Genomic DNA, 14,413 nt, shown 5'->3' with positions numbered 1-14,413 from the left:
ACTCGTTTCTATCTAACAGGCATAACTTTTGTTCTGCCTCCGTGAAAGTAGGGACCTGAAGCTATATCCACACCACCTAGTGCAGTACTAGTACAAGATTGGCCCCTCATTTGAATGGATGACCTCCAGGATGTCTACAAACTGAAGATTTAACATGTATGGTTTTGCCCAGCTGGTGTGTCTCAGTGGATTGAGCACTGTCCCATGGACTGAGAAGTCTTGGTTAGATTCCCTGTCAGGGCACATGCCCATGGCTCTACTGGGCTTAATCCCCAGTAGAGGGCGTGCAGGAGGCAGCCGATTGATGTTTCTCACACCCATTTTTCTGTCTCTCTCTCCCTTCTCTCTCTAAACAAACAAAAATCAATAAGACATTTTTTAAATGTGCAGTTGTTTTTATTGGTTTTTCAGAGAAAGAGGAAGGGAGAGAGAGATAAAAACATCTATGTGAGAGAGAAACATTGACCCGCTGCCTCCTGCACAGTCCCTACTGTGGGATTGAGCCCGTAACCCAAGCCATGGGCCCTGACTGGGAATTGAACTGGGACCTCTCAGTCCATGGCACGACACTTAATCCACTGAGCCACACTGGCTGGGATAATATATATGGTTTTAATACCCCCACCCCCACACACACAAAAAAAACCACCCCCAGGAAAGATCTACTATACTTCCACCGGCTTTATGGCATTTATCATGTATTAGCAGCATGAGAAATGTTGCAGGTAAGGTGCTAGAGATATTAAGAACTTACAAATCTTTAGGGAAGTGCTCTGTCACAATGAGAAGTGCATCATTACCTGAAGCATGTCAGTTTGTGTTGAGGAAGAGCCTCATAGCTCTCAAAGCCAGATTCATTAGCATCAAAGATGGACAGTCTCTCGTTTGTCAACAACTGTGGCTCATCCACCTGAGAGACAATGGACCATTAAGCAGAGGCACAAGAGACAGGAAATAAAAGGTTGAAGCTAGAACTGGAACTTACTGCATCAGTGGGATGGTGTTCATACTTTAGTTCGGGGTCATCCAGGTACTGTCCACACTGAAGGCACCTTTGAAGATGAGTCTGTGGGGGCACAACAAAAATAGTGTTCAGAGAGCCAGCTTCCAGCAATCCCATTAGTGTTACACCACTGGTTTTATCCCCAGATGCATGTTTACCTTGGAAGACATTACTGTTTTGGTTCGAGCCACTTTTTTCTCAGTCCTGAGAACAAAACACAAGATATGCTCTGAAATGACTGAAAAAAGAAACGATCAGAACCCACTGTCAAAGTCATACCTACACTAAGCGACACTGATGAGTACCAGGTGCTGCCTAAGGGAAAGGTGCTAAGTCACAAGTGTCTCTATACCACATGTAGGGGACCTGCCTCCCTGGGAAGAATTGGAGCATCTTGGTCCTGGGCTCAGTCAGGACCCAGTCAGACCCAGTCAGATTCTAAGGTTAGTCTAGCAATTCACTAAAAACCCCTTTCTCTTTCTAGAACAATGATTTATTATTATCTTCTATGTATAAAGACAAAAAGTTCTTACGGTTCTTTAGATGTAGTTTTGCGTCTCTTCTCCTCCTAAATGGAGAAACAAGATTGGAGAAAAGGGTAAAAAAGTATTTTACACCTGAATAATGCTTCAGAGTTAAGAACTTTACATATGTGGTTATCACAAAACCTAGTCAGAGGTAGGGAAAAAGGCAAAGAACTGTAGAGGCCAGAGCCACCTCCAGTGTATAAAGCCTTATAATCAAAATTTCTTAAAAGGAGTCTTCCTTAAAAGATTCCTAAGAGACCAATTTAAAAAAACAAAAACAAAAAAACAACCTTAGCTTTCCTATACAAGTGGTATCTCAAGTAAATAACTGATGAGGGATGCTATGGACTGAATTGTGACCCCCTAATTCATAAACTGAAGCCCTAACCCCAAATGTGACTATTTGGAGATGGGGTTTTAAGAAAGTGACTAAAGCCCTGGCCAGTTTCGCTCAGCAGTAAACCAAAGAGTCATGGGTTCAATTTTGGTCAAGGCCATGTATCTTGGTTGTGGTTCAGTACCAGGCCTTGGTCATGGTCATGAGGGAGGTGACCAATTGATGTGTCTCTCACATCGATGTTTTTCTCTCTTTCTCCCACCTTCCCTCTCATTCTATCTGAAAATAAATGGGAAAATATCCTCAGGTAAGGATTAAAAAAGAAAAAGAAAGTGACTAAGGTTAAATGAGGTCATATAGGTGGGGTACTAATCCAATAGGAATGATGGTTTTTTTTATCCTCACTTGAGGATTTTTTCCATTTATCTTCAGATAGAATGTGAGAGACATTGATTGGTCGCCTCCTGCATGACCGTAACCAGGGCCGGGGATCAAACTGCAACTGAGGTACGTGCCCTTCACTGAAATCAAACCTGCAGACTCTTTGGTCTGTGACTGACAATAACCACTGAGCCAAACCAGCCAGGGCAAAGAATGGTGTCCTTATAAGGGGAAGAGACACCAGAGCTCACACTCCCCCAAGCTCACACAGGGAAAGGCCACATGAGGGCCCAATGAGGCAACTCGGCAAGCCAGGAAAAAAGGCTTCAACAGACACTAACCCTGCCAGCATTTGATCTTAGACTTCCAGTCTCCAGAAATGAAAATATGTCTTGTTTATACCAACCAGATTGTGGTATTTTGTTGTTTTTTAACTCACTGTTATTGTTGAATGTATTACAGATGTCCCTTTTTTTTCCCCCATTGACCCCCTCTTCTCCAAACCCACCCCCCTCCTCCCTTCCCCACACTATTGCCGGTGTCCATTGGTTATTCATATATGCATAGTTCTTTGGTTTATCTCAGCCCACCCTCCCTTCCCCCTTCCCTTTGAGGTTCAGTCTAACAACCAATTTGTACTTAATTCCTTCATCTTTTTCACCCATCTCCCAAGCCCCCTCCCATCTTGCAAGCAACAAAGTTATCTGTATACGTATATGAATGTTTCAGTTCTGCTTGCTCATTCTGTTTATGAATTCGATTGTTGATAGATATGTATTAATTGCCATTTTATTGTTCATTTTTGTTGTTCTTCAAAATTTCATGTAATACTGGTTTGGTGGTGAACTCCTTTAGCTTTTTCTCATCTGGGAAACTCGTGATATGTCCATCAATTCTAAATGACAGCTTTGCAGGATAGAGTAATCTTGGTTGTTGGTCATTGCTTTTCATCACTTTGAATATTTCTTGCCACTCCTTTCTGGCCTGCAAAGTTTCTTTTGAGAAATCGGCTGACAGTCTTATGGGAACTCCTTTGTAGGTTATAAAGTGCTTTTCTATTGCTGCTTTTAAGATTCTCTTTGTATTTAACCTTTGGCATTTTGATGTGTCTTGGTGTGGACCTCTTTGGGTTCATCTTGTTTGGAACTCTCTGCTTCTGGACTTATGTGTTTCCTTCACCAAGTTGGGGAAGTTTTCTGTCATTGTTTCAAATACATTTTCAATTTCTTGTTCTCTCTCTTCTGGCACCCCCCAGGATGCAAACATTGGTACGCTTGAAGTTGTCCCAGAGACTCCTTACACTATCCTTTTTGGATTTTTCTTTTTGCTGTTCTGATTGGGTGTTTGCTTCCTTATATTCCAAATCGATGGTTTGCTCCTTGGCTTTACCTACTCTACTATTGATTCCCTATAAATTATTCTTTATTTCAGTTAGAATATCAACAACATAAATGAAGGATGCACTAAGTTCCTTGAAGGTCTCACCAAGTTCCTTGAGCAACCTTATAACCTGTGTTTTGAACTCTGCATCTCACTGATAGCTTATCTCCATTTTGTTTAATTCTTTTCCTAGAGTTTTGTTCTTTTCTTTCATTTCTTTCACGTTTGTCTCCTCATTTTGGCTGCTTCCTTGTGATTGTTTCTATGTATTAGGTAGAGTTGCTATGTCTCCTAGGCTTCAAAGGGTGGCCTTTTGTTGTAGGTGTCCTGCATGATCCAGTGGCACAGCTTTCCTGATCACTTCAGTTAGGCTCTCGAGGTGCACCCCTAGTGTAGACTGTACACTCTTCTGTTGTAATTGAGTCTTGATTGCTATTGGCACATTAACGGGAAAGATTTACTCAGGCTAACCAGCTGCAAGGACTGGCTGTGCCCACTGCCCACTGGCTACCTTGGAGGATCAGCTGTTTAGTGTGTCACTTATGGAGGTGGTTGGGTGGTGGTGTTTCGATGTGGTCTGGAGCTGTCCACTGGGTGTGCTGGCTCTGGGACAAGGTCAACCACTGCCTGTGTTCTATCTGGGGCCACCAGCATAAGCCACAAAGTGATATGCAGATGGCTGCTTGTTGTGCTGGGCTTGGAGGTGCCCACGAAAAACCAAATTGGGAACCAAGGCTGACTGCTTCTAGTGCCAGGCCTGGGGCCATTTAATGAGATGTATGGGGCTCACTGAGACCAGATGCTGCTCTTTTGAGAGATTTTAGGAAACTCAAGCAGGATCCAAGACAGGCCAATCCTATGGTAAAGATTTTGTAAACAGCTTGGGTGGGGCAGGGCCTCAGGGAATCACTGGGGCGGGGCAAACAGTGTGAGCCAGGTTGCTGGAGTCACAGATATGGTGGCGGGGGGAAGGGCTCACCAAAGCATATCAGCCTCCATCAGCAGGTCTGTCCAGGAGAAAGCTGCCTCTCCAGTCCTCATCCCAAGGTCAAACAGCTCAGTTCTTCCCTGTATGTCTCTGGCACCCCTCAAGCTGCCTCCCCTCCAAGCTCAGAGGGAGCAAGTCCGAGTAAGTTGTGCGCGGGCCCTTTAAGAGAACGGCCTGGGGCTACGGCAGCCGCAGCCTCAGTTCAGGCTGGTTTTTCCAGCCAGAAGTTTTGGGGACTTCTCTTTCTGGCACTGGAACCCTGAGCTGGGCACCTGGTGTGGGACAGGGACCCCCTCACTCCTCAGGGAGGACCTTCCCAGCCAAAGTATCCCTCCTGATTTTTATCCGCCACACATGGGTGTGGGACCAGCCCTTCCCCCCTCCACCCCTCCTACCAGTCTCGATGGGGCTTCTTTAATTTCGTAGTTGTAGAACTTCCATTCTGTTCAATTTCAGGCAGTTCTGAATGGTGGTTGTGTTGTAGTTTAGTGGTAATTTTAATTTGGTTGTAGGAAGAGGCGAGTACTGCGCTTACCTACGCCGCCATCTTGACCGGAAGTCCAGATTGTGGTATTTTATTATGGCAAGCTGAGCTGACTAATACAAGGGGAATTTATTTCCAGAATTATTTTGGATAAATGAAGGAATAATGGAACTAGACTATCACCATTTTGCAACTCCTGGTAAAATAATGGAATTAAGCAAACACTTAAAAACATTAGGTGAGAAATTGAGGGGGACTTTATAATGGATGGATTAGGTAGACGGCACCTGAGCCTAGTAATCAATCTGAATACCATAAAAAGACAACAGTGCCTTCTGGTGTGATGCAACACCTCAGAAGTCCTCTGGAAAACAACAAAAGACCTGTATCTGGTTAAGTCTCTTGACCTAACTATCAGTCTGCAGGGTGATAGGGAGATGTTAAATGCAAGAAGAGTACAAATGGCAAAATCCAGAATCCAGAAACTACAGATAAACAGGTTCCTTCTACATATTGCAAGTAAAAGTAAAGGGGAAAACTGGTGAGACCTTTAGGACAAATATCAACCAAATAAACTGTATAGACCTTGTTTGGGTCCTGATTCAAATAAGCAAACAAACTGTAAAAACACAATGGAGATAATCGGAGAAGTTTGAACAAAGACTAGATCTTGATATTGTTATAAGATTGTGCTGATGTTTAAAAAGAGTCCTTTCCTTTTACAAGTCATTTTTCTGTAAATATTTTAGTAATCTATCTATGATTTGTTCATCACTGGGATAAAGAGAGGGTAAGGAAAATGAGTGGGGCTTGGCTAAAACATGCTTGGTCACAAGTCGGTAATTGTTGAAGGTTGAGAATGTGAGGGTTTCCTAACCTGTTTTGCCTACTTTTGGGTATGTTTGAATATTTATAACAAAAAAGCAATTTAAAAAAATGTTTTTGCCCAGCCAGGGTAGCTCAGTGGATTGAGCGTCGTCTCATAGACTGAGAGGTCCCAGTTCAATTCCCAGTCAGGGCACATGCTCAGGTTTAGAGTTCCGTCCCCAGTGGCGGACATGCAGGAAGCAGCCAATTGATGTTGCTCTCTCATCGGTGTTTCTATCTCTCTCTCCTAAAAATGATCTTCCTTTCTCTAAAAAAAAAAAAAAAAAAAATCTATAAAAAAATACATATATTATTTTAAATGTTTTTATTGACTTTGGTGTTTCTCTTGTAAATGTTTCTTTCTCTCTCTAATCAGTTGCCTCCTGCACATCCCCTACTGGGGATCGAGCATGCAACCCAGGCATGTGCCCTGCCTGATTCTGAACCAGTGACCTTTTGGTGTGTGGGATGATGCTCAACCAATTGAGCCACACTGGCCATGGCACAAAAAAAGCAATTTTTAAAGTCACTTTATGCCCGGCTGGTGTGGCTCAGTGATTGAACATCGACCTATACACCAAGACATGGAAAGTTCAATTTCTGGTCAGGGAACATGCCGGAGCTGTGGGCCCAATCCCTAGTAGGGGGTATGCAAGAGGCAGCCAATCGATGTTCTCTCTCATCAATGTTGCTCTCTCTCTCTCCCTTCCTCTCTCTAAAACCAATTAAAAAAAATTATTAAAAAAAATAAAAAAGCCCGGCCCATGAGCATCGACCCATGAACCAAGAGGTCACCAGTTTGATTCCCGGTCAGGGCACATGCCCAGGTTGTGGGCCAGATCCCCAGTAGGGGGCATGCAGGAGGTGGCCAATCAGTGTTCTCTCTCATCAATGTTTCTATCTCTCTCTCCCTCCCCTTTCTCTCTCTAAAATCAATAAAGAAAATAAAAAGTCACTTTAACATCCCAGCTGATGGGATGTATAAAATAAGGTAAAATTGAAAAAAACAAGGCCTGACCTTTTCATCCTCATCTTTTTCATCAGAAACTTGTAGTTTTACTCTCTCAGGTTCTTTTTCTTCAGGTCTCCTTTTGGCGGCTCTGTTGGGTAAACAAATACATGCCAAATATTAGCTCAAAAAAACTAACCATATCGCCAGCTTGCATAAAGAACAACAAACTAATGCCTCCCTATCAAAAAACAAAATATTCAGAATACATCTGGGAAATAGGTTCTTCCCGTCCAAAAGAGAGCCCCATGTCACAGTGGCTCTAAAGGCACATTGCTAACACATAATCCTGAAACAAGGCTGTCAGAAGCCCCATTTGATCCCCTCAGATGTGGGGGTCCTGATGAGAGGTGCTAAAAGTTAAGAGACACACATGACTGTGCAGTGACAGGAGTGCCACAGAAGTGGCAGAAAGTAAGACGTAAGAGGGCCCCAGTGTAGTTTCTTAGACAACCCTGCCCCAACTAATCTAATCTTCCAGTAGCATCAGCAACTCCATGTAAACTTCTACATAGTCACAGGTCTCTAGACCAGTTATTTTAGCAATTAAAATTACACAAAGCACAGCACAAAAGTGCAAGCATTTAACCACTTACAGATCTTTGGGTTGACTTCTGTGCCTCTTTTCATCCTGAGAGGGGGAAGCAGAGATAGAGAGATAAAGGGGGAAAAATTAGCCTCTGAGAAAGAGTTAGACCAAACCCGAAGTATCAGTTAGTGACTGCAGCACTATGGAACTAGACAATAGGAGAATCTGGGCAGATATACAGGGTAGAGATGAGACTTCAATTTTTTTTTTTTAATTTTTTTCTTTATTGATTTTAGAGAGTGAAGAAAGGAGAGGGAGAGATAGAAACATCGATGAGAGAGACCATTGATTGGCTGCCTCCTGCATGCCCCCCACAACGTGTGCATGTGCCCTGACCGGGAATCAAACTGGCGACCTCTTGGTGCATGGGTTGATGTTCAACCACTGAGCCATGCCAGTAGGGCGAGGCTTCAAAAATTTTTTTTTTAATCCTCACCCAAGGACATTTTTCATTTTTTGTTCAGATAGAGTGGGAGGGAGAGAGAGGAAGAGAGAGAGAGAAACATCAATGTGAAAGGGACACATCGAGCCCTGACCGGTTTGGCTCAGCGGTTAGAGCATCAGCCTGCGGTCCTGAGAGACCCGGGTTCGGTTCCCGCTAAGGGCGCGTACCTCGGTTGCAGTTTGTCCCCGGCCCTGGTCGGTCGTGCTGGTGGCAGCCACTCGATGTATTCCTTTCACATCGATGTTTCTCTCTCTCTCTCTGTTCCTCTCTCTCCCTCCCACTCTACCTGAACAAAAAATGGAAAAATGTCCTCGGGTGAGGATTAAAAAAAAAAAAGAAAGGGACACATCGAGTGGTTGCCACCCACACAACTAACCAGGGCCGGGGACAAACTGCAACCGAGGTACGTGCCCTTAGCGGGAACTGAACCCGGTCTCTCTGGACCGCAGGCCAATGTTCTAACTGCTGAGCCAAACCAGCCAGGGCGAGGCTTCAAATTTTTAACTCCGTTCCCTAACCCCTACAAACAAGAGTTGATTAGGGAGTTGGCAAAATAGGCCTGAAAACAAACATTTCAGATATGCAAACCTCATGGCCTGATCACACTATTCAACTCTGCCTCCATAGGCACAAAAGCAATTAGAGACAATATTGATATGAAAAGTCATGGCTGTGTTTCAGTAAAGCTCTATTTACAAAAACAGACAGAGGGCCAGATTTGAACTGTGGGCCATAGTGTGCCAATCTGTCCCAAGAAAATTTAGTGTAGAAGGAAACATTATAGCAATTTTGCTTATGTTAGCCAAAATGACAAAGCTCCATCTGTCATCTAGTTAGAGGTGAAAACATGCATTGGGATAGTAGAGGTGGAGGGTAGGACAGCACATGACTTAGAATCTACTATAGAAGAAATAAAAAATTAAGAAATAAAAATAAAAATTCCCAACTCTGTTACCAACTCCTTGTTCTATATGGACAATCTAGTATCTTCTGAACTTGCAGATGAAAAAATACCTTTCTGATAATATAGCTCATCTTCGTAAAGAAACAAACCTATGAATGGATCTATTAAAATATAAGCATCAACAATATAAAAAAGGCAAAATGCTAGCTTATAATCAGTATCTCCTGCCAGTTTCTGTCTGAGGAGAATGGGTGGTCTGACACCACCACTAAGATCTCTCTAGATCTGAAGGGCAAGTCCTGACAGGAAGATAGCCAATATCTGGACAGAAAAGGTGAAAGACAATAAGATGTTAGAGCAAGCTGGCAGGAACACCAAGTCAGTCATCTGCCACAGGACAACAGACACCCATGGCCAACCAGGTTGAAAATGAGAGTGCTTATGACCCAGCAGCATATGATCTCAGGCTCCACTCTCTGGATGTCAACAGACAGAAGATCACAGAGACAATCTGGGATTCTCCTAGTTCAGCCTCTCTCAGTCAGACAGGGACAAAACTGCTTAAAGAACCTGAGATTCCCATCTGTGGTCCCCAGCAGATTTACCTCCTTCTTCCAGAATTCAGGTAGCAGGACAACTATATGGATAACCTTACTATCCTGTAGTTTTATGCAGGCCAGCCTTGTCTCAATGTATAATATTCAAACCTTAGAACATATTTACTTAGCTGAAGTAGAGGTGAGGAGGCTGGTGGGAGTGAGGGAACTAGACTCAGAACTTAGGAGACTGACTTAAAGCAGCAGAGGCATGGCTGACACACATGTCTGGGTTGAAATGCATCAGGACTTCTCAGAGAGGATCTTAAGAGCAGCTGGTTCCAAAGACATCTTAGGCAAGGCAAACAGGCCCTGCTCTCCTTTATGAATAAACAGACAACTGAACTGATTGTCAGGCACTCACTACATATCAGGCACTAACATACAGTGACAACCACTACCAGCCCCTGCAAGTGAGATTAAGTAATTTGCCCAGTTACCCCACAGGTAGATAGGGCTGGATCTAAACCCAGAGCCCTGCCCCGTATCATTTCTCCCAACCAAATGAAACACAGAATGAGTTAAGTAACAAAGATTGTCATTACTTTCTCGTCTCTTTCATCCACTTCAGCTTGAACTCCTGGTCTTGCTTCTCTGTCAGCCTCATCCTTAGGTTTCTGTTTAAGTGTTCTGTCACAAAACAAGACACATCCGTCAGCTCAGGGAGCTTGGCACCATTGCAAGGAGTCCAATGAGGGCCTATACATGGTCTCCTCCCCGAGTTATAGCATGGATCGCTTTTCCCATCTGGAAGGTAAGTCTTCACTGCAGGAAACCTGAAGGGCATTGATCACCTCAGAACTTATGATCTCAGAAATGCCATCAACACTTTATACAGATGTTGATGAGAGATGTCAGTAGTTTAAAACAAAAAACAAACAGGATTCTACCGATTTCTTGTGACCTGACAGGAATGCTACCTGCAGTGCAAGTGTCTAGTCCCTGAGGCCAACCCTGTGTAGATATGCAAAGAGCTGGTGCCACCTGCATCAATGACTGTGGAAAGCCAACTGCACACATGAGATCCACACCTCTCCCTCTGCCAGGGCCCTGCCACTCAGGTCAGATATTCTGCCCACCTCCATCCAGGTTTAGGCTCAGTCTCAACATTTGCTTCAGTCAACTCCATGTCAACAGAAGCTTGATGAAGTATTGCTTTTCACTTCTGCTCTCATGGTCTGCCACTGCCACGAGATTGCACCCAGGATGACCAAATCATGGGGCAGAAGCAGGTCATCCCTGGCCAAGATCACCCAATAGCCACTGAGATGTAGACTCGTAAGCTCAATAAATGCTTATTGGCTTAAGCCACTGAGCTTTGGGGCTATTTGTTACATAGCATTTTCATAACATTGGGTAATAGACAAAGCTGTGCATTCAGTGCTCTTTAACCACCACTGGACTACTGCTTGCTGTATGACTACTGCTGAGGAAGGGCCTGGGGTCAAGGTCAGCTGAATCTCTGCTGATCCCAGCCTTCACTGGTGGTCTGGCTTTCCACCCATAGAAATCACCCACATACTACATGAGTCATTAATGTACTTAGTGATCTATATAATCCATTATTTTTACCAAAACACTTATTTTAACAATAAGTTTCACAATACAAAGTACAAAGTCATGTTAACTATACTTACAGTTCTTTGGTTTGACTTCTGAGCCTCTTTTCCTAAGTGCAGGGGGGGAAAAAAAGACTAGTTAATTTCCCCCCATTTGGTCCTGATCTTTCTATTAAAATGTTCTGTGAAAACAAAATATATAACCTGGTCCTATAGTCTAGTTGGTGGGAGTAAAAATTATCTACCTTCAAGGAAGATATTTTTGGTGGAGTAAACAGGAAATTAAAGAAACAGGACAGATCCTGCAGTTGAAGTATTTACCCCAAATCTGTCACCTGTCATGAGTATTAATAACCTCAGATAATTTTATATTAAAACTAGTAATCTATAATAAAGGAATCAAGTAGAATGACCTAATCTGGACAAGAGTTCTATCTCAAACATGGACCACACATCATTTTGAGCCCAAGTTTAAAGAACTAAACACACCTCTCCAGAGAACTGCTCAACCCCAATTCAGCCTCAGAAACTCCACATTTTATTAGAGACCACAAAGTGGTGTGAAAAGAAGCACGTTGTGCCCGGCCAATGTCACTTAGTGGTTGAGCATCAACCCACACACCAAGAGGTCACTGGTTCAATTCCCGGTCAGGGCACATGCGCCCAGGTTGTGGGCCAAATCCCCAGTTGGGGAGCATGCAGGAGGCAGCCAATCGATGTTCTCTCTTATCAATGTTTCTATCTCTCTCTCCCCCTCTCCCTCAAAATCAATAACGAAAACAAAAAACAAAACACATTATAAACCTTCCTACTGCAAGAGATCCTGGGAGTCTGACCATCAGCAAGTAACTTCAGTCTTGCCCAAAATTCCTTCTTTGGAGGATGGTTGAGCTAGCCCACTAAAGGAAATCTGACATGTGCCCCAACTATAACTGCTGTCTAATTTGAACTAATCTCAGGGTAGGGAACGTAATTAAAGATTGGCTCCAATAACCAAATGGTTCAAGAACTGCCCTGGCTAGAGGTTAGAGCTTTGGCCTGCAGACCAAAAGGTCATAGATTCGATTCCTGGTCAAGGGCACGTACTTGGGTTGCAAGTTCAATCCCTAGTCCGGGTCAGGGTTGTGTGGGAGGCAACCAATCAATGTGTCTTTTCATATTAATGTTTCTTTCTCTCTCTCCCCCCTCCCTCCCTCCTACTCTATCTAAAAAAAATAAAATAAAAAAGCCCTGGCCAGTTTGGCTCAGCAGTTATAGTATCGGCCCACCGACCAATGAGTCTCGGGTTCGATTTCGGCCAAGGGCACATATCTGTTGCAGTTTGTCCCCGGCCCTGGCCGGGGTCATACAGGAGGCAACCAGTCAATGTGTCCCTCTCATGTCGATGTTTCTCTTTCTCCCTTTGTCTTCCTCTCTCCCTGCCACTCTATCTGAAGATAAATAGAAAAATATCCTCAGGTAAGGATTAAAAAAATAGAATTAGTGTACCTCTAAGTTGATCCTTCATTAGAGCAAAATATCAGACATCCATCCTTTAATAAAGTTACTTACCACCCATCCAAGTTTGTAAGAAACTTCAATCGATGTCTTAACATGAAAACCAAAATGATGGACCCCATGTTGCTCCATCACCTGTGACCACCCAATGTCGGCCTTTGTCATATGGTAAACTTTCTAGTATTGGACCCCAATTCTCTCACCCCCTCCCTCAATGGAGTTCAGGTGGTATATCTGTGCTTCATAGAATCTTTAACTCTAATTTTACCAAGGAACTGGATATCTACTAGTCTAATCTGAGTTAAGAATACAACTTTATATCTAAATAATGCTATAAAATTTTAGTACCTCACATGTTTGAAAATGTGATCTTCACAAAGACCTCTCTTTTGGGTAAGACAAAGAGATGTGGTTTTCACAAAGACCTCTCATTTTTCTTTCTTTCTTGGGTAAGAGGCAGGTAGGTGAGGGGGCAGATTGAAGCTCTGATAGACTGATGAGATAGCCAAGGTCCAGCTGACCCAGGCCTACCACTACTTACTATCACAACAACAGCATAACCTACTTTCCATGTAGAGAATCAGAAAAATGAGTGTGAAAAGCATTTTAGCCAAAGTCAGTCATTTTGATCTTAGCAAAAGTCATTCTGTTCCCATATACTTCCCACCCCCTTCCTAGAACAGAGTGAGGAATCTGAGATTAACGCAGAAGTGACAAACTTGAAGGTGACTCCACTTTACTTTTTCATCTCTTTCTCCTTCCTCTTCCATGTGTGTTCCTGGTTTTACTCTTTCCGGTTCTTCTGTAGGCAGTGGTCTGACAACTCTGTCAAGCAAAATAACACATCCCAAGGGTGATTTTTCAGACACCTCCCCTGGAAGCAGTCTTCATAAAGTCCTCCTTACTACCCCAAAAAGCTATCTTCATCTCAGGAGCCCTGAAAGGAACACGCTACTTTAACATTTAATATTTAAATGACCTTTAGATCTAGTTCTGATAACAACTACCAGTTGTCCTCAATTCATTCTCTGCGATGAGAATTCTACCTGAATCAAAGGTTAATCTGACCCCAAACTCAGCATCCTTAAACTATCTAAAGATTTTTTTTTTTAATTCTGGCCCAGACAGTGTGGTTCAGTGAACTGAGTGTCACCCCATTGACTGAGAGGTCCCGGTTGATTCCTGGTCAGGGCACACGCCAGGGTTGCGGGCTTAATCCCCAGTAGCGGGCAATCAATTGATGTTTCTCTCTCATATGGATGTTTCTCTCTCTCTCTCCCTAAACAAACAAACAAACAAAAGAATCAATAAAAACATTTTTTAAAAAAAACAAACAGCCCTGGCTGATTTGGCTCAGCAGTAGAGCGTCAGCCCGAGGACCAATGAGTCACGGGTTGGATTCCAGTCAAGGGCACGCACCTCGGTTGTGGTTCATCCCCGGCCCTGGTCAGGGTGGTATGTGAGGCAACAAGTCAATGCATCTCTCTCACATCGATGTTTCTCTCTCTCTCTTCCTCCCACTCTAAATAGAAAAATATCCTCAGGTGAGGATTTTAAAAAAAGTAATAAAGAAAAAAAAAAATTCTGGTCCTGGCCAGTGTGGCTCAGTGGTTAGAATGTCAGCCCGAATGCCAAAGGGTCAAGAATTCAATTCCTGATCAAGGGCAGTACGTGGGTTGCAGGTTCAATCCCTGGCCCCGGTTAAGGCATGTGCCAGGGCACATTCATGTCCCCCTCCCTCCCTTCCACTCTCTTTAAAAAATCCTCAGGTGATTAACCAAAAATAATTCTTAAAAGTCATTACAATAATCAAGATTACACACTGCACAGAACAAAAAGGTATAGTA

General features: G+C 43.4%; 1 protein-coding gene across 5 annotated transcripts in view; it reads right to left on the bottom strand.

Annotated features, from left to right (window-relative positions):
• Nucleotides 1–14,413, bottom strand: part of DNMT1 (DNA methyltransferase 1) — a 54,263-nt gene that overhangs the window by 24,754 nt on the left and 15,096 nt on the right. For 3 of the 5 annotated variants that reach the window (XM_036281803.1, XM_036281805.1, XM_036281806.1), the window contains 9 exons: nt 13,286–13,391; nt 11,148–11,179; nt 10,056–10,140; nt 7,573–7,607; nt 6,986–7,067; nt 1,537–1,571; nt 1,162–1,207; nt 986–1,066; nt 801–910 (listed from right to left, as the gene is read on the bottom strand). In XM_036281803.1, coding sequence (XP_036137696.1) covers nt 801–910; nt 986–1,066; nt 1,162–1,207; nt 1,537–1,571; nt 6,986–7,067; nt 7,573–7,607; nt 10,056–10,140; nt 11,148–11,179; nt 13,286–13,391 — 612 coding nt within the window. The remainder of the gene's footprint in view (nt 1–800; nt 911–985; nt 1,067–1,161; nt 1,208–1,536; nt 1,572–6,985; nt 7,068–7,572; nt 7,608–10,055; nt 10,141–11,147; nt 11,180–13,285; nt 13,392–14,413) is intronic. The other 2 variants (XM_036281804.1, XM_036281807.1) reach the window with 1 other exon arrangement.

This window comes from Molossus molossus, unplaced genomic scaffold (assembly GCF_014108415.1).
Source record: "Molossus molossus isolate mMolMol1 unplaced genomic scaffold, mMolMol1.p scaffold_m16_p_4, whole genome shotgun sequence".
Classification (NCBI taxonomy): Eukaryota; Metazoa; Chordata; class Mammalia; order Chiroptera; family Molossidae; genus Molossus; species Molossus molossus.
The sequence above is the reverse complement of the archived record's forward strand: the minus strand, read 5'-3'. Positions and strand labels throughout refer to the sequence as shown.